The 21,002-nt window shown below is 67.8% G+C and overlaps 2 protein-coding genes across 2 annotated transcripts; both read right to left on the bottom strand.

Annotated features, from left to right (window-relative positions):
- Window positions 1–1,506: 1,506 nt before the first annotated feature.
- Window positions 1,507–10,035, bottom strand: ANGPT4 (angiopoietin 4). The gene is made up of 9 exons (XM_086474616.1): window positions 9,715–10,035; window positions 5,000–5,155; window positions 4,631–4,752; window positions 4,105–4,337; window positions 3,613–3,728; window positions 3,077–3,178; window positions 2,826–2,992; window positions 1,755–1,885; window positions 1,507–1,667 (listed from the first exon to the last, which is right to left on the bottom strand). Exons 1-9 carry the CDS (start codon window positions 10,033–10,035, stop codon window positions 1,507–1,509), a joined length of 1,509 nt encoding a protein of 502 aa, XP_086330742.1.
- Window positions 10,036–12,987: 2,952 nt separating this feature from the next.
- Window positions 12,988–20,028, bottom strand: RSPO4 (R-spondin 4). The gene is made up of 5 exons (XM_086474849.1): window positions 19,950–20,028; window positions 16,383–16,571; window positions 15,896–16,039; window positions 15,620–15,805; window positions 12,988–13,061 (listed from the first exon to the last, which is right to left on the bottom strand). The coding sequence occupies exons 1-5, from the start codon at window positions 20,026–20,028 to the stop codon at window positions 12,988–12,990; spliced, it is 672 nt and encodes a 223-aa protein (XP_086330975.1).
- Window positions 20,029–21,002: the final 974 nt, after the last annotated feature.

Raw genomic sequence — 21,002 nt, 5'->3', positions numbered from 1 at the left:
TCGGGCCAGCGTTGAGGGCAGGGCAGCGGGAGCCTGTGTGGTGCCAGTGCCAGCGCCCCGCCAGCGGGTCCCACCGTCCCGAAGGGGAGGACAGCGTGTCCCTGCGTCCCTCGCCCCACTCTGGGCTACTGGCCCTGTCCCCTGGGACCTGGGGTTAGGTGGCACTGGAGGGTCCCCTGGCGCCTCTACTCCTCCACTCTGCAAGGTCTCTGCGGTCGCCCACCTGGCAAACCACTGCCTGGGGCGAGAGGGACCCATTTTGGGCAGGGAGGGATGGGGGGGTACCTGGGTGTCACGGAGGCAGTGGGTCCCTGGCAGCTGCCACTGCTGCCACTGGTCCCCAGGGCTTGGGTACCAGTGGGACAGGTGACCTGGGGACCCAGTGGGGCACCCCTGTCCCCCAGGGGGGTGAGGGTGCTTTGGGGAGCTGCCACCAGGCTGCGGGGGACGTCTAATGGCAACCAGGATGAGGGGGACAGGGGCTGCAGGGGGACAGGGACACCTGTAGAAGGGTGACAGGGACGGGCTGTGACCCTGCCCTCCCACGGGCTCACCCATGCACCGAGCTGCCCAGGGCTCAGGGTCCCCTGGGGATTCCCGGGGTCTGTCCTGCCCTGTCCCGCAGCCCTTCTGCCCACCCTGTTGTCCCAGTCGCTGAAGCAGGGGGACAGGGCCCTGCCCCAGGGCGATGGGGTGCAGGGACCCCCCCCGCCCCCACCCGCTCCCACCCTGCCGACCCTTGGAAAATAAATATCTCCTAGTACAAATATAAAAGCGCCTCCAGCCCAAACTGCGGCAGCCAAAGCCATCCCCAGGGCCCTTCCCACCACCTCCCACCCTCCAGCCCCATCTCAAACCACAGCCCCCTCCCCACCTGCGACCCCTCAGCCCCATCCTGCCCTTCCCGGGGCTCTGCCAGCCCCCCAACAGTGCAGCCACCCCCCCCCAGCAAGCACCTTCCAGCATGGAGGCACCAGCCATCCCCCCCAGGGTCCCTAAAGACACCCCCCGCTCCTCCCGTTCACCCCAGGGGCTGGAGGCGCTGGGCCCCATCCTGCGAGGAGCAGTGCCTGTGCTGCTGTGCATGGGGACAGCGGCTCGGGCCATGCACGTGGGAGGGGATGGCCCATGTCCCCCTGCACAGCCGTGCCCGGGCGGGAGGGGAAGGAGGGGTGGCACCAGCCCCTCACACTCCTGAGGATCCCCATCGCCCCTAATCCCGCAGGGAAAGCGGGACGGCGGCGCCTCTGCAATGCCCCAAAACCAGAGCCCCTTGTCACTTGCCCACGGGTCCCTCCGGCACGGCCGTGGTGCCACTGCCCCTCTCCGTGACGCCCAGGCTCCTGGAAGATGGGATAAACAACACCAAAAAATACAACTGGGGGAAAAAAATCTTCCCTTGCAGCGGCCGGGAGGGCTGAGCCTCCCCCAACTCTCCCTTCTCCCGGAGCCCTCCCTCCGTGCCAGGCTGGCACCGGTTGCGGTGCCGCCCTGACCGCCGGCACGCTAGAAGCTGGTGGGTCGTATCAGCATGCGGGTGCCCTTCAGGGAGTAGCTGGGCCCCTGGAAGTGGTGCCAGCGGATGCCGTTGAGCTTGCGGATGTTGTGCCGGGCCGGGTAGTAGATGCCGTTCAGGTTGGAGAGGCCGCAGGCGTCGAACCACCAGCCTGCAAAGAGGGAGAAGGGCAGGAGGGTGGGCATCCGCGGGTGGGCACCCATGGGTGCTGCGTGGTGGTCCCCCCACCTCCGCCTACCTCCCGACAGCATCTGGGCGCACTTGCAGAGGCAGTTGTCGTTGTCGGCGTCGCGGGTGCTGAAGCGGGTGCCCTGCAGAGCCATGCCGCTCTGCTGCCCGGCCGTGCCGCTGTAGTCCTGCAGGGACAGCCTGCCGCCCGGCACAGCGTGGCACAGCCACGGCCACCGTCAGTGCCGGCTGGCTGCTGCTGCTGCTGGGGGCGGGGGGGGAGTTCACAAAGCCCCTCAGCCCTGCCCGGGGTGAGGGGTTGAAGGCCATGGGATGCCACAAGCTGAGCAAGGGCCGGCACGAAGGGGTGCCGGCAGAGATCCTGCAGCTCCAGCTTGGCCTGGGTCTGCGGGCTTGGAGGGCCTGTGCTGGGGGTCCCCAAGGGTGGACGCCATGCTAAGCTGGGGCAGAAAGGACCCCCCCCAAGGGCTCCTCTGGTCCTCTTCGCTGGGCATCAGCTCCGTGCATGCATGGGATGGACGGTACAGGGGTTGCCCAGGGCCTGGTCCCATCTCCTTCCTGCCCAGCACCAGGGCACCCAGCTGCCCGCCACCCCTCCTGCCCGTGGCCAGGCTGAGGTTCCTGGGAGCACACGCCGTCCCTGCAAGCCCAGCAGCTGGGTTGCAGCATCCCTCCCCGGACAGGGGTGTAGCAGCCTGGGGATGCTTGGCATCCCCAGGAGTGCCTGGTGGCCATGGACATGTCACCCCCACTTGCCCAGTGGTGGCCATGGACATGTCACCCCCACTTGCCCAAGCAGCGAGCCGTGGCATGAGCACCCCGGCTGCCTGCTGGCACTGCATCCCGCTGCCTCGATGCAAATTCACGCGTTAAAAATCTACTTCTCAGGAGCAGGAGGAGAGAAGAAGGGGGTGGCACAGCAATGTCCCCCGGCACCTGGGGAGGAGCTCAGCCAGGAAACCTCAGTGAGGGCCCTGTGACCTTGCACCCCCCTGGGGCCACACACCTCCCTGGGGCACCACAGCCAGCCCTTGCCCACGGCCACCGCTGCCGGTGGGGCTCGGGGGCACCCAGTGACGGGGAGGGCTGGGTGGCCGCCCCCGCTGTGCCCCTCTCCTACCTGTAAAGCTGCCGCTCGCTCCCCAGCTGGAATTTCCCATAGTGGGCATAGACCTGGCCGCCCTCCCAGTCCCGCAGCTCGACGCGCAGGGCGTAGGGCGCCTGGCTCGTCAGGAGGTGCACGGCCTCGTTACCCAGCCAGTACTCGCCCGCCGCATCCCCGAAGCCCTGGGTGAGCAGTAGAGTGGGTGAGCACAGGGGTGCCCGGGGTGTCCCCAGGGTGCCCCCCGCCATCCCCGCGTGGCTGCAGACCTGCTTGTACTCCCTCCAGCTCCTCTGGAAGCTGAGGGTGCCGTTGGTGCGGAGCTGGATGACGGTCCAGCCCCCTCGCTCCGTCTCCATGTCGCAGTACGCCTGCAGCGGGGAGAGCCGGCGCGGGCTGCAGAGCGGGACGACCAGGGCTGGCTCGGGGTGCGTCCCCCCACCCCGGGCTGGCCAGCTCGGTGTGGGTGCTGAGGGGCTGGCAAGTATGTGCCGTGCCCAGCACCTGGCTGGGGGTTGTCTCTCCTCCTTCCGTGGCCGTGGGCAGGGGCTGGGGCTCACGGGTGGGCTGTGGGGCTGCCTTTAACATCAATTTTATCCCCCTCCTGCCCTTCACTCCCTCTGCAGCCACCGAGGGAGATCACTCCCCACGGCAAGGCAGGGGGCACTGCCCCGGGGAGAGGGGCTGGGATGTGCCACACAACAGGGATCCCCACTCTGGTCCGGGGCTGGTGCGCCCTGGGCGGCACTGGGGTGGGCAGCACCCCGGGGTGCCGCGGTGGGATCCGTCTCCAGGCCGCGCTCACCTTTTTGGGCTCGCTGAGGTTGGCGATGTGGAGGGTGTAAACGCCGCTGGCGTGGATGCCCGCCCGGCGCACCTCGGCACAGTCCTGGAAGAGCTGCTCCTGCCCGGGCAGGGGGGCTGTGGCAGAGGGGACGGTGAGATGGCAGAAACCCCACCAGTCCCGCAGCCCTGCCTGGTTTTGTTGCCTTCCCCCCTCTCCCTTTCGATGCTTTTGTGCCCACGGATCATTTTTCTTTCTTCCACCCCGTCTCTTGAGGGCTGGGTGAGGCAGCCGTGCTGCCTGGGGCTTTGCTGTGGCTGGGGACGGCGTCGGGCCACGGACCCTCCCCTGGGGGCTCGGAGCTGCTCCTCAGATGCAACACGGGGCTCGTTTTTGGGGTGAAGTCACCCACGCCTGAGCTGAGCGCAGGGGCTGGCACAGCACCCTGGCACCCTCTCGGGAGGGTGAGGAGCTCTCCCGCTGCCTGCACCCTGCCTGCACGCCCCGGCTCACCTCTTCCCTGCGAGACGAGGCGCACCAGGCTCTGCACCGACTCGAGGAGCTGGAGCTGCTGGTGCTGGAGCAGGCTGGTGTTGGCGCTGGCGGCCAGCAGCGACTTCTCCAGCTCCTCGATGGTGCCGCTCTGCCGGCTCACCAGGTGCTGCAGCTTCTCCTTCTCCGAGCGGGCCCCCGCCAGCTCCGCCTGGTGCTTCGTCTCCATCTCCAGCACCCGCACCTCCAGGATGCTGCAAGGGGGAGACAGCGGTGATGGGGGGGGGGGGGGCTATGCCAGCGCTGAGCAGCCGGCCAGGGACCCAGCGCTGTCCCCATCCCCTGCCACACCCACCAAATCGCACCCTGCCTGGCACCTCTGGGTGCTGTGCTGGGGCTGCGCGACCTCCCAGGGACCCCAGCCAGCCCCTGGAGGAGTTCAAGCCCACCCCAAAGCGCAGCCGCGCTCCTGGAGTGGGAGAGATCAGCCTCTCCTCCCTGGAATACGGGGGGGCTGCGGGGTTCCCTGAGCCACCCCGGGCCCTACTTGTTCCTGTTCTGCAGCTTGTGGATCTCGTTCGTCTGCAGCAGCAGCTGCTTCTCCAGCTTGGTGGTGGACAGGGAGTTCTCCTGCAGCTGCAGCTCGATGCGCGACGTCTGGTTCAGCACCTGCCCCGGGAGCGGAGGGGAGCGTCGGTGTGAGCAGCCGGGGCCGCACCACGTCCCCGGTGTCACCAGGCTCGCGGCTCCCCGGCACCCAACCCCGGTACCTCTGCGCACCGGGGCGTTAAACCCTGCTTCGCCTCGGGGAATCGCCCCGCTTCGAGCAGCAGAGAGACGGTGCAGCCCACCGCCATCCCAGGGGTGGTGGGGACGGGGGGACACGTGTGTGCCGTGCGTCCCGGCCACCCCCTACCTGGGCCTCCACGTCGGTGAGCTTGCGGCTCTGCTCGGCGCTCTGGTTGAGGAGGGTGCTGCCGATCTCCAGCATGGTAGCGGTCTGGTTCTGCACCGCCGTCTGCCGCAGCTGCGCCATCTCCGGCTTCATGCTCGTCTGGATGTAGCTCTCCAGCTGCGGAGGGGAGCGGGAATGTGGCGGGGCATTCAGGGAGCTCGCTGGATCCTCCCGAGCTGAGCCCGGCACCGCTCGGCACATCCCTGCGAGCGTGGCACGACCCATCTCGGGGCCCTTCGAAGCTGAGCGGGAGGACGGAGCAAGCTGCCCGTGGGCTGCGCTGCCGCGGGGGAGCACCCTCAGGCCCTGGCGGCCAAGATTCCTGGGATTTGGCATGGGCTTGCGTGTGCCCAGGTTGGCGGCAAGCTGGGGCTGCTGCCCAGCCAGGGCGGCCTGTGCCGAGCAGCCTGGCAGGGCATCGGCATCGGCATCAGCTGCCAAGCCCCAGCCATCGGTTTCCCAGCGTTGGGGACACGGACAGTGGGGGCCCACCATCGGCTGGCGAAGGTGGGTGTCCGGTGCCCGGTGCTGCCCCGCCACGGGGAAGCGCTCGGGGCTGGGAAGAAGCCGGCTGTGGACACGGCGGAGATGTCGCCTCCGCTTTCCCAGCCCGCGGGGGAGCCGCCTTTCCCAAAGGCTTTTCTATTTCTGGCCGCCCCGCCGTGAGCTTCCCATTCGGCCTCTGACCGGGGCGACAGCCTCGGCGGGGGCACGGTCCCGCGGCGGGGGCCACGGGGAGCGGAAGGGGCCGCGCTGCCGCCCACGCTGGGAAAGCAGCCCCATACTGGGCAGCCCCCGAGAACGGGAGGGGACGAGGGGCTGCCCAGCTCCCTCCACCCCACGGATCCCACCGTCCCCACACCGTCCGGTGCACCGGTGCAGGCAGAGCCCCACGTCGCCGTGCATCTCGGTGGGGTTGCGGACCAGGCGGGACCGACGGGGGTGGGATGCTGCTCTCCCGGGTGGCAGGGCGGGCAGGCAGGGGTGCTGGGACGCTCAGCACCGGAGCGGGGCCAGCAGCGGGCCGGGGCGTAGGGCTCCGCTCTGCACTTGTTTGCGCATGATGAAATCGCGCTGGCAGCAGTGGGGCCTCGTTCCTTCCTCCCCAAACCCCGGGGAAGCGGTGAAACGGTCACCCCACCTCAAGCACCCACGGGGGGACAAGGAAGGTCCCAGGGCTGGGCACCCTGGCCGGCGTTGCCTGCACCCCGCTTCCCCAAGGGTTTTCCCTCTCGGGAACGCGCTCGCGCGGAGGAAGCGGGGAAAGGTCGGAGAGCTGCGTCTGGAAAACATTTCCCCGAGCTGAGTGATTGCTGGAGAGTTTCCCTTTAACCACGTCGTTAATCTTGTTGCTTCACAGGGCTCGGGGAGGCCTTTTCTCTCTCTCAATCTTGTTCTTTTTTTTTTTTTTAAATAAACATATCTCCGAGCCCAAGGGCAGTACATACCCGTGGAAAAGGTCAGGCTGGCACAGGGAGGGCTGAGCGCAGCTGGAGAGGGAGCCCCAGCCCTGGCAGCTCCCTGGGAGCAGCAGGGGCTGGAGGGGGGCACAGCGCCCCTGGCTTCGGGTGGCACAGGGGACCCAAGCGGGAGACGGTCTGTGCAGACACTGGGAAACTGGGATCGCCCTCCCTTCACCCCACGGGTGCTGAGGCTCACCTGGGCTTGGAGGGGTCCCACCACCCTCGTTCTTCCTCAAGAAGGGCAGAGCAGCTGGGGTGGGGGGGACCGTGGTGACACGGGTCACCCCAAAATGCTGCCCTGGGAGCAGGAGGGACCCCGGCCACCCTGTTGTCCCAGTGCCAGGGACCCATTGCCCACATCTGTGCCACCTTCATGCAGCCGCATCCCTCCCCTCTCTCCATCCCCAGCCTACCCCGGCATTTCTAAGCATCCCACAAGCACTGGCTGGGGGGGTCCCTGGGCCAGAGGTGGGGGGAAAGCCCCCCCCCCACACTGCCTGCACCCCTGCACCCATGCCAGGGTGAGCAGCACCGGCCCCGGTGCCGTGGGAGCCCCAGAGCTGCCAACCTGACGCTGCCCCACTGGGGACCCCATCCTGCCCCGAGCCCCCCCCACCCCCAGACCTGGCGGCACCATCAAATGTTTGTGTTTGAACTAAAATTAATTCCTCCAGAGACAGGAACGGCCGAGGGGACGGCGAGCAGAAGCCGCACGTCCTCGTGCTCTGGGTCCTCGCCATGTCCCTGTCCCTCCTGACCATGGGGGGGCCGCACATGGGGAGGGTGAACCACCACCCCCGGGGCCACTGGTGGGGTTCCTGGGGGAAGCTGGGGGTGCCGCAGAGGGCCTGGGCGGTCCTGCCGGGTGTCGGAGGTCCCGCTGATTCTGGCAGGTCCCCTGGCACCCGGCAGGGCTCCTTGGGCCAGGGCAGAGCAGACGGGGATGCGACGTTGTTTACAATCTGTCCACGAACCTGATGCCTCCTTCGAGCCCTGGTTTGTTTGTTCAGGCCTGGAGTCCGACCAAGACAAACCTCCCTGGGCAGCTCGGGTTAAATTAGGAAAGCCAAGGAACAGCAGAGAAAAAAAATAGCTGCGAGCTGCCTCTAAGCAGAGCGATATGCTGCGGGATGGGATGGGATGGGATGGGATGGGATGGGATGGGATGGATGGGATGGGATGGGATGGATGGGAGGGGATGGGGTGGGATGGGATGGGATGGGATGGATGGGATGGGATGGGATGGATGGGAGGGGATGGGGTGGGATGGGATGGGATGGATGGGAGAGGATGGAGTGGGATGGGATGGGATGGGATGGATGGGAGGGGATGGGGTGGGATGGGATGGGATGGGATGGATGGGATGGGATGGGATGGATGGGAGGGGATGGGGTGGGATGGGATGGGATGGATGGGAGAGGATGGAGTGGGATGGGATGGGATGGGATGGATGGGAGGGGATGGGGTGGGATGGGATGGGATGGGATGGATGGGATGGGATGGGATGGATGGGAGGGGATGGGGTGGGATGGGATGAGAGGGGAGGGGACGGGGTACCACCTGGCCAGTGCCCCAATTTGTCCTGCTCCTTGGGGCTGCGGGGTGAGCCATCGCTGCCCCCACTTTGCCTGTGGCTGCCCACTCCGGGGCAGGGCCATGTGCACTTGCAGTGGGGCCTCCCCCGGCCCCCCACCTTTCTCAGCCATACCCAAGGCACAGGAACACCAAGGCTGGGACCCCAGGACACAGGGGTGCCAGGGAGCAGGGACCCCGGGACGCAGGGACCCAGGGCACAGGGACCCCAAGAGCGCAGGGACCCCAAGGGCGCAGGGACCCCAGGGCTGTGCAGGCACAGCAGACCCAGCAGGTCCCACAGGAGATTCGCTGCCACCAGCCAGGTGGCGAGTGGTCCCTCTGCGACACCCCGGGCTGCTTTCAGCAGGGCCGTGGCTCGGCGTTTTCCCAGCTTTTGTGGAATTTGTTGTCTAGGATGGCTGAGGGGACAGGGGACAGCCCTGCACGTCCCTACTGCCCACCCTGTCCCCCATGGCCAGGGCGCAGGCCACCCCCCAGGACCCCCACGTAGGGGGGGACAACTCAGCACACACGGTTTCACAGCGCCGCTGGCCTTGCTCAGCCGGGGGCATCATCCAGCAAATCGGGGTGCAGAGGCACACAGGTCCCGTCGCACCCCGAGGGGACACCGCCGGGATGGGGATGCGGCTGTGCTGGTGATGCTGCTCGGTTGGAGGCTCGGTGACGGCTGGGGACAAGCCACTCGCCCTCTTCTCACCGCAGGCACCCAGGGTCACGCCCGTGGGATGCCACCGCCTCACCGGGGCATGGGATTTATGGCCCCCCGGGGAGGTGTCCCCCGGGACGAGCCGGCCGGGAGCTATTCCTGGGTGTGACGCAGGCGGCCGCGCTCGGCAGATGGGGGCTCGATCGGGGCTCGGGAAGGAAACGCCGCTTCCTGCCGTGGGCGGTGGGGATGGGGTGAGCCGGGGTGGGGGGCTCCCCCGTGGGCTCGCAGCCCTTCTGGTGTGGCACCCTCCCACTCGCCCATGGGCCACGGGGCGGCCCGGGGGGGCCGCGGGTCTCACTCAAAGTCCCACCGAGCGCCAGGAGTTTTTGCAAAGCCCGTAAGTGGGAAAACGATGAAGTGGGAGAGGTTTCGGTGGAACCCTGCCCTTAGGTCCCTCACTCCATCTCCTGCCAAAACCCTTCCCAAAAAAACCCTGCCAAAACCCTTCCCTTTCCCTTCCTTTTTCCCTTCCCAAAGGCTTTCCAGCAGGGCTGCATCCTGACCCAGAACAGGGGGGGCGCTGAGCCCCAAGGAAGCCCAGCCAGCCCAGCTGGGACCATGAGGAGCCGCGGCAGGGGGATACAGCCGCGGCGGCCAGCACCGGTGAGCTGCGGCACCCGTGATCTGCAGCGCTCACAAACCGCAGCACCCGCGGCGCCAAGCGGCACCCACCCCCTCCGAGGAGAGGTGCCGACAGGCCAGGATCAGGCCCAGGCTGCGAACCTGCAGGGGGGACGCTGACCTGGCCGCAGCTCTGCTGCGCGGGTGGGCACGAGACCCCCTGGCAGCCAGCTCTGCCGGGAGCCGGAGCGGGCAGCCGGTACGGCGATACGGCGCGCTTGGGTGCCGGGGACAGACCCCTGGCCGCCCCACCCCGCTGCCTGTCCCCCTGCCGCCCCGCACCCTACCTTCAGCAGCCACTGGGTGCTGTTCTCCAGGATCCTCTCGAGGTGCCGCAGGCGCTGGGTGGCCCCGTGGCTGGCGTGCGCGGCGCCGGCCGGCGAGTCCCGCTGCAGCAGCGCGTTGGCAGGGCCGGGGGCGGCGGGCAGGGGCGGGCAGGGCGGCGGGTCGGCCTCGGGCAGCACGAAGGTGTAGCTGCAGTGGCCGTGCTGCACCCGATGGTAACGCCGGCGGCCACCCCCTTCCAGCGCCCGGCGCTGGGCTCCGGCGGCGCACAGGGCCGTCGTGGCGCAGGTCAAGGCCACGAGGCCGAGGTGAAGCGCCCGCATGGCGCAGGGGTGGCGGGGCGGCGGGGGGCGAGAGCGGGGTGTCGCGGCCAGGGGATGCGCTGGAGCTTGCCGGGGGGCCGTGACGCCGCTCTTTGCCGGGATGGGTCAGTGGGCGCTCGCCGCCGAGGCGAAACGCCGCAATTTCAGCATTTCCTCCCTCTGAGCCGGCTCTGGCCGCCCCGGCCTTTTATCGCCAGGCGGCCGCAGCCCTCGCAGGGGGAGAGGGGAAAAAAAAAAAAAGAAAAACAAAGGAAAAAATCTGTTTAAAAACAATACTGCTATCTTTTTTCTCTCCTCCTAGCCCGCTGCGGGGAGATCAAGTTTCACACGTGATCTATAAATGTCTCGCACACACACACACACACACACACACATTCGCACACGCAGCCCCCGTCCCTCCCCCGGCTGCACGCACCCACCAGCCCCCCCCCCGGCCGTTCTCTGCGCAGCTCATTGCACCTCCCAGGGTGGTCACCACCGTGCCAGCGCGGCTGTTGCCCGTGCCAGCACTGAGCCCTCCCACCCTCCGGCATCCAGCGAGTCCACCCCCACCCCCACCCCAGACAGCACCCACTGGGACCCACCGCCCCCAGGGCACCCCCATCCCAGGGAGCAGAGCTCCCTCCCTGCGTCCCGGTTATTTATAACACTGGAGGGAGCCAGGCCTGGATTTGGCCACTCCGGCTGCCGGACAAGCCCGTGGGGACCGGGACGGGGGCTGTGTCCCAGGCGGAGCTTGGCAGAACCGAGCCGGATCCTGCGCAGGGCTTGGGGTGCCCAGCTCCTGGGCTGGGGGTCCGCCGGCGACTGGGATGGCTGCGTGTGATGGGCACCCACCAGAGCCAGGGGCCACTGTGGCTGCCAGCCTCCGGGTTGGGATAGATCGAGGCTGGGTCCCCCAGGAGGGGACGACGACAGAGGTGGGCACAGGCTGGCACGGGGATGCCCAAGCATCTCAGGAGAGGGTGGGTTTCTCCCAGCCTGGGGGGCAGTTTTCCCCACATGCCGGGATGCTCACACGGCTGTGGGGTTGGAGAAGGGACCCCACTGCCACCCGGTCGCTGCCGTGAGCCCCGGTGCCGGAGCCGCCGGCGGGAGCCCCCTCTGCAGCCCGGTGAATGGGGGGCTCCGGCCTCCCGAGGGAAACGCCGGAGCTGCCGCGGGGCCGGCGTGCTGCGGTTGTGCCTTCGCCGGAACCGCACGGTGCAGCTAGGCTCGGCCATCGCTGCGAGCGGGTCCCCGTGACACCCGGTGCTCTCCGTGCCGTTGGCAACCGGCCCGATGAGCCCCGCGGTGCTGCCCGGTGGCAGAGCCGAGCCCGGGATACCTGCGGGGCAGGGGTCCCGGTGATCCTGCTTGCCGCTTGCTCCAGCCGCCGGCGCGGGCACCGAGCGATGCTGGCGATGCTTTAAATAAAACCTTTACAATAAAACCTTTCCCCGGTGCCTGGGACCGGGGCAGGGTGCCCACTGGGAGCCGTGCTGCAGGTTACGGTGGCTGCCTTTCCCCTCCGCTTCAGGGTCTGGGTCCGTCCGTGTGCCGGAGGGGATTTGGGGGGACACAGCTGCTCCCGCACCCCCGGCAGCGCCGTGAGCCGGCGCAGCGCCAGGCTGCTGTGCCCACCGCCTGCTCCTGCCCCAGCGGGGCCGGGGGACGCAGGGGTAATGCTGTGTCCCAAGCCCGTGTCCCTGTCCTCCCTCCGGCAGCGCCTCGTGGAAATGAGGAAAACAGGGAGGCGAGAGGGCTGCCGGGGGGTTCATCCGTTTATTTGACGTGAAGAGAATGGAGGAGCTGCCGCGGGGCTTCGTGCCAGCTCCTGAGGCCGGCTCGATGCTGACACCCAGCGCTCTCGCCCTGAAGGGAACATCCCCCCCCGCAGCCCCCGCACCCCACTGCCAGCCCTGGCGTCCCCCTGCCAGGAGCAGGGACAGGGGGGCTCTGACCCCAGGAAGCCCCCAAGCGCAGAGGTGCCTGCAGCTGGGCCAGCAGCTTGTGCCAAGCGTGCCGATACAGCCCTCCGTGCCGCACCGGCGTGCACGGTTTATTTCTGCAGGCAGACGGCTCGGAGGGATGCACCGGCACAAGGGCAGGCTCAGCACCCCCAGGGGACGTTTGGGAGGGGGCTGTGGTGGCTGCTGCCAGCCCGTCTCGGCTGGGGGACGCAGGAGGCAGCAGCATCCCCTGCCTGGGCTCGCTCTGGCCCTTGCATTCATGGGGGACTGGACCGAACGTGGCCACGGCCACCCCAAATTCCTGCACCCACCTCCAGCCGGGGAGAGGAGCTCCTCCAGGCCCTCCGCAGGCTGCGAGCCCGAGGACGGCAGGATTTGGCCCACGGTTGGGCCAGCGGGGATGCTGAGCACTGGGCTGGGCTGCCGTGAGCAGGGTCCCAGCCCGGGGGTCCCACCACCCTCTGTGCTGGTGGTTGAGGATGGAGGATCCTATCCGGCACCCGGAGCAGCTCGGTGACACGCCGTACACCCCAGCACCCCCGTGCAACCGAGACACGGCATCTCCCAGCCCTGCGGGATGGTACCCAGACAGGGATGGGGTCCAACCCCGGGATCAACTCCATCCCACCCAGCTGGAGCAAGGGAAAGGACCCAGAAGGCTGGAGGGGGGGAGAGGGAAAAACCAGCAAAATAAAGGCGCGACCCCCTCCCCCAGCCCCAGGGCATTGCTTTGGACACTGCACATTAGATTTTTTTCTGAAAAGGAAATGTTTTACAGGCCATAAATTGTCTCAAAAGAAAAGGCGGGGGGGGGGTGGGGGGGTGGGGGGGGTGGGGGAGAAAATTGTGTAATTTTTTTTGGGGGGTGGATGGAAAAATGGGGGGCCTGGGCAGCGTGGCGGGAGGCGGTCGGGAGCTCTCCGTGCCGCCGGCACGGCGGCACGGAGAGCTCCCGACCGCCTCCCGCCACGCTGCCCCGGTTTCCATGCCGGTTGTGCCGCTAGGTACCCACTTGTGGTTCTGTCTTCGGCTTCTTCTGTCGCTTTTTGCCTTTATTTTTGGGTTCGTTTTTCTCTGGAACAGAAAAAGGAGAAGAAAAGGCAGGCTCGCTCGGCGGCCGGGCAGCAGGATCCAACCCAAACCCCAGCCACAGGATGCTCATCCCGCATCTTCCCCCCTTGTGTCGGCACCCTCCAGCTCCCGGCTCCGCTGGGCGAGGGCTCGGCGCCGAGACACCAAACCAGGACGCAGGACGAGCCCCGCCGTGCCGCGGGCTCCGACGGGGACCCCACGCTGTGTGCCCCGAAAACCTGGCAGCTTCGCCTCCGCTTCTACTCCTGCGCCCCGCCACGAGCCCTCTCAACCCCAAGCTGGGCGACACGGCGTGGGGACCGGTGCTGCTGTCCCCAAAGAGCCCCCCCCCCCATGTGCGAGGGAGCACGACCGGCCGGTGCCGTGTGTGCCAGCGCTGATCCTTTCCGAGGGCTCCAGCTCTTTTCCCGCCCGGCTCTGGTTTTCGGCTCTGCTCTCCCAGACAGTTGCCACCCACCAAGGAGAGGGCACAGCACGAACACCAAGCGTCTGGCGAGCGCGGCAGACACACAAGGCAGATTTACAGCAGCGCGAGGGGGTTTGTGCCTCGGCCAAGCGCGGATGCTTCTCCCTTCCAGCTGCCCGGGGACGGCTCAGAAGTGGTGGCACAAATCTCTCATCACACGGTCGGGTCCTGCTGCCTTCCCCGGCTCGCTGGGGCTGGGGGTGTCTCAGCTGCATCAAGTGAACCCGCCGTCCTCCTCCAGCATCTGGATCCCATAACCCCAGCGCTTGGCCGGGCGGGCAGGAGCCTGGGAGCGCGGGCAGATGCACGCTCCGCCGCGGCGGGGACGCCGGCAGCCAGGCTGGGCTGCCAGACACGGAGGGGCTGCCCTCTCCTGCCTGCCCGGCCGGGGCAGCAGGCAGCGGGGACGGCGCATGGGGCACCGAAGGGATTTCCCTTTGCCTTCTTGGGGCCAGACCTGTCTCGGGAGCTGATCCCAGACAGCGGCTTCGAGAGAGGATCCCCGCCATTGCCTGAGCCCATCACCGTGGCCTCAGGGCTCCCGGCTTGCAGGGCGCCCGAGCAGAGCTGGGAGGCCAAGCGCTTTTTCGGGGGTGCCATTGCCTTTCCAGTCACCCCACGAGATAAGGCAACTCCAAAGCGCCAGCCCCACGGTCCCCACCACCGGGACCTGCTGGGCGTGGGCACGGCACCGCGCCGTGGGACGCCGCGCTCCGGAGAAGCCTGCCCTCCCGCGCCAAACTTGCCGCGTCAAACTGTCACCAGCTCTCCGGGTCTGGAGCTGGCGCAGCCCGGCAGGGAGGGGAACGTCCCCGAAATCGGTGCCACCTGGCACCCCGAAGCTGCGAGTCGGGGCCTGGGTGGGGATGGAAATCTGCTCCTCCGTGCTGTCAGCAGGAAAATATTATTTATGATGGATGGCGCTGAGATGAAGCCGCTCTCCTGGCTCCGTGGGCCCAGCCCCAGCACGCACGGCTTCTGTAATTGCCCCCCCCCCTTTCTCCATCCTTTTTCTCTTCCCCCTCTCACAGCCCTTTTCTCCGCTCCCCTCAGCCCTCGCTGTGCCGGGCAGTGCCGGCCGGCGCGTCCCGTGGCACACAGCGAACCCGCAGCTCCGAGCCGCAAACCCCTGCACCGCTGGGGCCGGCGGCTCAGATCTCCTTCCAGGCCCTACAGATCGCTATCTCATGCAATCCCCCTTTCTGCCAGTTATTAAGCGGAGATTTATTAGAACAGCTTCGGCCCAGCTGGTTGCATCCAAAAATGACATCAGCCGCCTCCTGGTTCCCATCGCCAGCCACGCACCCGCGCCTGCGCCGCCCAGCCGGCCCCCGTGCCAGGGCTGGGTGCTGTGAGACGTGGCAGGGAGCCCCCAGCCTGGAGGACGTGGTGCTGCTACGGTGCGAGGAGGCGCAGGAGCAGGGGCAAACATCTGGCCGGGTGAGCCATGGAGGACAAGCCTGGCCCGGGGTGTCTCCCAAAGCTTTGGCCATCAGAATCGCCCCTGCGTGATTCCCTCCAGCTCCACAAGCGCTCTGGGTATTTTGGGGGCTCAGAGGGGGTTTTTTTGCAGGAACCTGCCCTGCAGGTCTCAACCCTCCTTACTCACGACCGCGGCGCAAAAAGCCTCAGCCGTGACTTTTCCTCTGCAAACGCGGAGCCGGAGCTCGGCAGCCTCGTCCCACCACAGCGGCTCACGCCAGCGCCCGGCCCAGCCCGGTGGTGGAAGGGGACGCCAGCCGGTCCCAGGCGGTCTCGGGGGCTGCCAGGTGGGAGCCGCCAGCCCGACACGCTCCCCGCAGGTGTCCCCGCCAGCCCCACAGCCAGCCCCAAGCGCCGGGGCTGCTCAGCACATGTGCCTGAGACGGTGGCTTTCTCCGGAACGGCACAGTTGCAGCCACCGGCCTCAAAATACTTGGCAGATGACAGCCAGGCTCGCCGGCCACCGCTGAGCCGTCCCCTTCCCGCGGCGAACCTCGGGGCTCGCTTGGGCAGGGTGCGAAGGCGGCCCCGGGGTTGGCAGGCGGCGCGGCGCGGCGCGGTGCGGTGCTGTGCGGTGCGGTGCGGTGCTCACCTCCCGGGCAGTGCTTCCTCATCCGGCACTTCCTCGTCTCCAGCAGCGCGGGGCAGGCGGCCCCCTCCTCCCGGGTGGTCCCCGCCACCTCCCGGACCCTCGTCTCCACACCCCACTTGCAGCCACAGGTCCGGCCCTCGTGGGTGCAGGCGCTCCACTCGCTCCACGGCCCCGGCTCGCACGTCTCTGCGGGGGGACAGGGGGTGCAGAATGGGGAGGGTGACCACGCAGCGCCAAGCGCGTCCGCGGGGATCACGGGCACGGGGTGCTGCTTACCTTGGCACTCGCGGGTGCCAGGCTGCGCCGCGGTGCTGGGGGGGCACTGCCGAAAACACTGGCCCTTGTGCAGGTAAAACTTGTCTTTGCACTTGATGCAGAAGTCTCTGCTGAAGCAGCTCTCGCAGCTGGGCGACCTGCACTCTGCCGGGAAGGAGGGCTGGTCAGCCGGGCGAGCCCGAGGGCTGGCACTCGGCAAGCCCGGAGCCGGCAGCCCCGGTACCCATCGCGGACCCAGGTACCCATCGGGGACCCAGAGCCCTTTGCAAACCGGCGGGGTCTGGGCTGCGACCCTGGGCCAAGGGAAAAGGGGAGGAAGCCCCACGGCCTGGCTGTCCCCAGCTCTCGCCGCTGCCCCTGGCTCCGTGCCGCCGGGGATGCTACGGGAAACGCAGCCGTTGCCCCTTCCCGCGGCGCTGGAAGGTGGCGAGGGGACACGGGGGGCGCTGGGAGGAGCCGTGGGGGCCGCGGCTGGCGCGGGACGTACTTGTGCATCTGTTGACCTCCAGCCCCCGCACGCCGAAGTAGCCGGGGGGGCAGGTGTGGACGCACATCCCGTACTGGCGGATGCCGTCCCTCCAGATGAGCAAGAAGAGCCGGTGGTGGCAGGTGATGCAGCCGTTGTCCTCCGAGCACAGCACGCAGCCCGTGCAGTTCTCCAGCAGGCCGGCGCTCGCTGCGGGGACAAACGGAGGAGAGGGGCTGCGGCACGGCCGCGGCACACGTGGACGGCACGGCCGAGGTGCCCGGGAGGGTCCCAGCCCCACGGCAGCCTCTCTCCGACCCACGGGGGGGTGACAGCATTGTCCTGGGTCGCTGCAAACGCCTCCCCACCTCTCTCTGCTGCCCAAATCCCCCCCTCTCCCTGGGCTGGCAGCTCCGGGACACGCAGAGCCGTCGCTCCCTGCTGCACCCAGCTCAGGCCTCACCGCCTCCGCCGGCCCAGGGTGCAGGGCCGAGGGTTTGCCCCATGCCCAGCTCTGCCCAGGGGTGCCAGCCTCGGCCCTGTCCCTACGCCAGCCGTGCCCATCCCGTGGGAAGCATCCCAACGGGAACTGAAGGATGGGTGGGTAGAAATAGGCTCTGACCTGGATTAATTAGTTGATGCCTGTTAAGCGTCAGGGGACAAAGACCGTTTTGGAGACGCTCAAGACGAGCCGAGATAAGGATCTGTCTGGTTGCTCAAGAGGCTCTGCCGCCTCCCTGGCTGCCTTTGCTGAGCTCCCGACCTGCGTGACGGCCGCTGGGCTCTGCTCCCAGGGACGAGGACGGGTTGCCAGCCCCTGCCAGCCTGCAGCCCCCCGGTGGGGCCCACGGAGCCCCTGCCAACCGCTGCTCCTCCCCACGCCAGCTCCCTGCGCCGAGAAACGCAGCCCAGAGAGATGCTGCCAGCACTGGGGCGCTTCGGGAGCCGGGTAGCTGAGCCCTGAGCACTGGGGGCTACCCCTGACCCAGTGTCTTTTTGCACCCCAGGAATGACGGGGCACCTCCGTGAGGGGCCACCAAGCTGCTGCACACACGGGGCCGATGCCTCTGGTGTGCCCGGCCGTGTCGGGAAGCATTTGCTCGGCTCCGGCACCGCAGGCTCCCCCGGGTGCTCCTGAGCAAAGGCTCGGGTTATGCAGCCCTGGCAGTGCCAGCGGCGTCGGTGCTGCACGCTCGGGCCCCGGGCTCCATCTGCCCGCAGCTCTTAGAGCATCGAGATGTTTTTTCGAGCGCAGGGAAGGCCTGAGGAGGCGGCTGATGTAGACCCCCGGCTTGGAGCCCTGGCAGGTGCCTGGAGGGACCCGCCCCAGAGCAGCTCCAGTCCCTGCAGAGCCAAACGAGCCGCTGTGCTGGGTGAAACACGGGTTTCGGCCCCGGGAGCGATCCCTGGCACTGATCCTCTGCGACCCCTGGCAGCAGAAGGGCCCCCACGGCTGCAGTGGCTGGGGCAGAGGGGCTGGTGGAAAGCAGAGGTCGGTGCTGGGGGAGGTGCTGGCAGAGGATGCCTTGCCGCCCTGCGTGAGGGTCCCCGGCACAACTTGCCCTGGCGCAAGCCAGTCCCGGGGGCGGCGGTGCCATGTTGGTGTCCCCGAGCTGGCTCATCCCTGTCCCCTCGCTGAGGGCACGGGGACTCGGACGGAGGCACGGGGGTGGCGTGGCCAGGAGGCTTCGTTAGGGCTGCGTCGGCTGGGAGCGTGCTAACGAAGCACCTTGGATCCATTAAGTTGTTATGGTCTCCGTTACATATTTACCAAACGCTGACAACATTTGTGTTCCTGGCTGCAGCTGGAGCAGCTTCCCTGGAGACCCAGGGATTTACGAGCCTCTTTCCCTTCCCTAATTCTTTCTGATGATTTTTTTTTTTTTTTTTTTTTTTTTTTTTTTTTTTTTTTTGCTGCTCTCCCTCCAACCCCCATCTGGGGCAGGGAAGGTGGGGAGCCCCGCGCCAGCTCCGAGGCCTCGCTCCCATCACCAGCTTTAAAAATAACCCCGTGGTGCGGAGCCAGGAGAAGGCTCGGCCAGACGGGTCCCACACCTCTGCGCTGCGAGGCTCGGGGCCACCGGCATGGCACACGCCTCTGCCGCCGGGAGCCACGCCGGGGAGTCGGCGGAGGGCTGTGCCGCACGATGGGACGTGGTTCGCGCTGGGGAACGGGGAAATTAGGGACATTTGGTGCGTTCGCCTCCCCCTGCCCAGCAGCAATGGCAGAACTGGGGTGCAGGGCCGAGCTGAGCTGGGCACACGGGGTGCCCCGGTGGGTGCTCCCTGCCTGGGCTGTGCCGGACGTCCGTGTGACAGCACCCATCGGTGCTCACCCCGAGCCCAGCTCTGCCGCCGTGGGCTCTGCAGGCACCGGGAGACTCCCGGGCACTGGGCTGCCCAGACTGTCCCTCCGTGGCAGCGGGGCACGGCCAGAGGCAGATCCCAGGGGCAGAGGGGTGGCTGTGGGGTGCTGCAGCATCCCCAGTGGCTTCCAGCCCCTGGAGACCGTGCTGGCCCTCCGGCACCGGTTGTGCCAGGAGATACAACACGTGTTTGAGGCGCAGAGCCCCGGCCAGACCCCTGGGTGCTGCCAGGACCCAAGGCCCCTGCGCGTCCCGTAGCATCGGGTCACTTGGCATCAAGCGCCAGCGGCCGGAGCCCCCGTGGCACCCCGAGCCCCTCTCAGTGCCAGGTCGTTTCCGACCAGAGGCATTTCGGCTGCCAGCCTGGCCACCCGCAAAATCACACGTGCCCGCTGGCTCCGCATGTCTTCAACACGCAACAGCCGCAGGGAAAGCTGTCCCGGCTCCAGCCCCAGCCCCCCGAGACCCCCGGTCCTGCCAGGTCCTGTCCCTACCCGGTTCCAAAACCGACCTGCTCCTGAGCCGAGCGTCACGGCCGGGTGGCACCTCCTGGCACTGCCCAGAGAGGGGACACAAGCCGGTGCCCCACGGAGGGGTGCACGTGCCTCGGCACAGCCCCGGCGCACACCCTGCCCTGTGCCCTGGCACCGAGTGGCGCCTCAGCTGGTGCCTCTGCTCCGGGGAAGGACGGGGTGGGGGGACAGGCAGTGCCTGCCGTGGCTCTGAGCATCCTTCCAGGAGGTTTTACTCCCCACGCACTTGAGGTGTTAGGCAGAGAAGGGAAATATTGGAAAATCAGCCCGTTCTGCACTATCCCCGCTGTGCCTGGCTCTCCTGGGGTTTGCAAAGCTGGTCCCCACGCCAGCCAGCGTCCCCCTGTCCCCTGCCAGCCCCGAGGGCAAGGCTGGCATCGGGCAGGCAATGCCACGGGGCTGGGCGCTGCCTTCTCCACGCACCTACCCTGAGCTAGCCCCGTGCCACGCACCGAGAGGGGAAGGCAGCCGGTCTCCAACGGGTCCCGAGGGGCTGGGTTGGGAGGACGCTGGTTCCTGGCACCTTCCAGCCCCGGGTGCAGGTCAGCCCCGTTTCACACCTCCTGCCCGCTCTGTGCAGGCAGCACCGGCAGCGCCGGCGCTGGCAGGGGAGGCAATGGCCAGTAGCCCCACGTCCCCGAGCCACCCCGTGGTACCTGAGCAGGACGAGCCGGCCACACGCACCGTACCTTGCTTCTTCCATCGGTTCTGCGTGAGCATTTCCATGGAGCTGATGAATAACAGCAACATGAATATTATCCACTGCATCTGGGCAGGAGTAATTTCGGGCAGGGAAGGAATCAAATCATCCAAGCGGCTGGCGGGCTCGCCTCCCGCCAGAGCCAGCCGAGGGGCGGTGGGAGGGAGGAGAGCGGTGCTGGGCTCACACCATCCCACCCCAGCGCTGCCGCAGGCGCTCAGCCCCGCTTTAAGGTGGCATGAGCCGGCGAGCCCCCGGGGAGGCAGGGGCTGTCAGGCCAGGGGAGCGCTCATGGTGATGGGGAAGTGCTGGCTGCTCCGGGGAGCTCTGCCTTTATAGCCGGTGCCAGCCCCCCCTTCCCTCCTCACCACCACCCCCCCCCTTCCCCGTCTTCAAAATAATAATAATACTCAAAAAAAAAAGAATTATCCCTCAGCAGCAACAAAGCGACTCGCAAACAAATTGGCTGGAGAACCCCCACCGGAGCGCTCCAGCCACCACCTCGGCTGGGAACCGTCCCACTGTCCCGCCGCGGTTCGACTGTCCCGCTGCCATCCCAGCGCCGGGGTCACGGCGAAGCCCCCCCTGTGATTTAGGGGGGTGGGGAAGGGGGGGGGGTGTGGGGTGGAGCCAAGCGGTTGACGCTGCCTGCCCCAGCCCAGCCCCAGGCTCAGCCCCCCGCTCCCAGCTCCAGGGTTGGGGGGGGGGGCTGGTGGCAGCCCCCCAGGCACGGCTGAGCCCCCCGGGCAGGCCGGCAGGGTTGGGAGCCGTGGTGGGTCTTCGGCAGCTCCGGCGGCGTCTGCGGATCTGCCCTTGTTGTCCCCCAGGATTGGGGCTGACTCTGATTTTCCGAGCGCCTCGTAACTCACCTCCCTCCGAGCTACGCTGAGCCGAGCCGAGCGGTGCCAAGCCGAGCTGTGCTGAGCCCAACGGTGCTGTGTCGAGCCGAGCTGAGCCGAGCCGAGCTGAGCCGAGCCGAGCCGAGCCGTGCTGAGCCACACCGAGCCAAGCTGAGCTGCGCTGAGCTGAGCCGAGCCGCGCT

The sequence above is a fragment of the Leptosomus discolor genome, chromosome 17 (genome assembly GCF_034619465.1).
Source record: "Leptosomus discolor isolate bLepDis1 chromosome 17, bLepDis1.hap2, whole genome shotgun sequence".
NCBI classification, from domain to species: Eukaryota; Metazoa; Chordata; class Aves; order Leptosomiformes; family Leptosomidae; genus Leptosomus; species Leptosomus discolor.
Note: the sequence above shows the minus strand (reverse complement) of the source record. Positions and strands in the feature narration are given on the sequence as shown.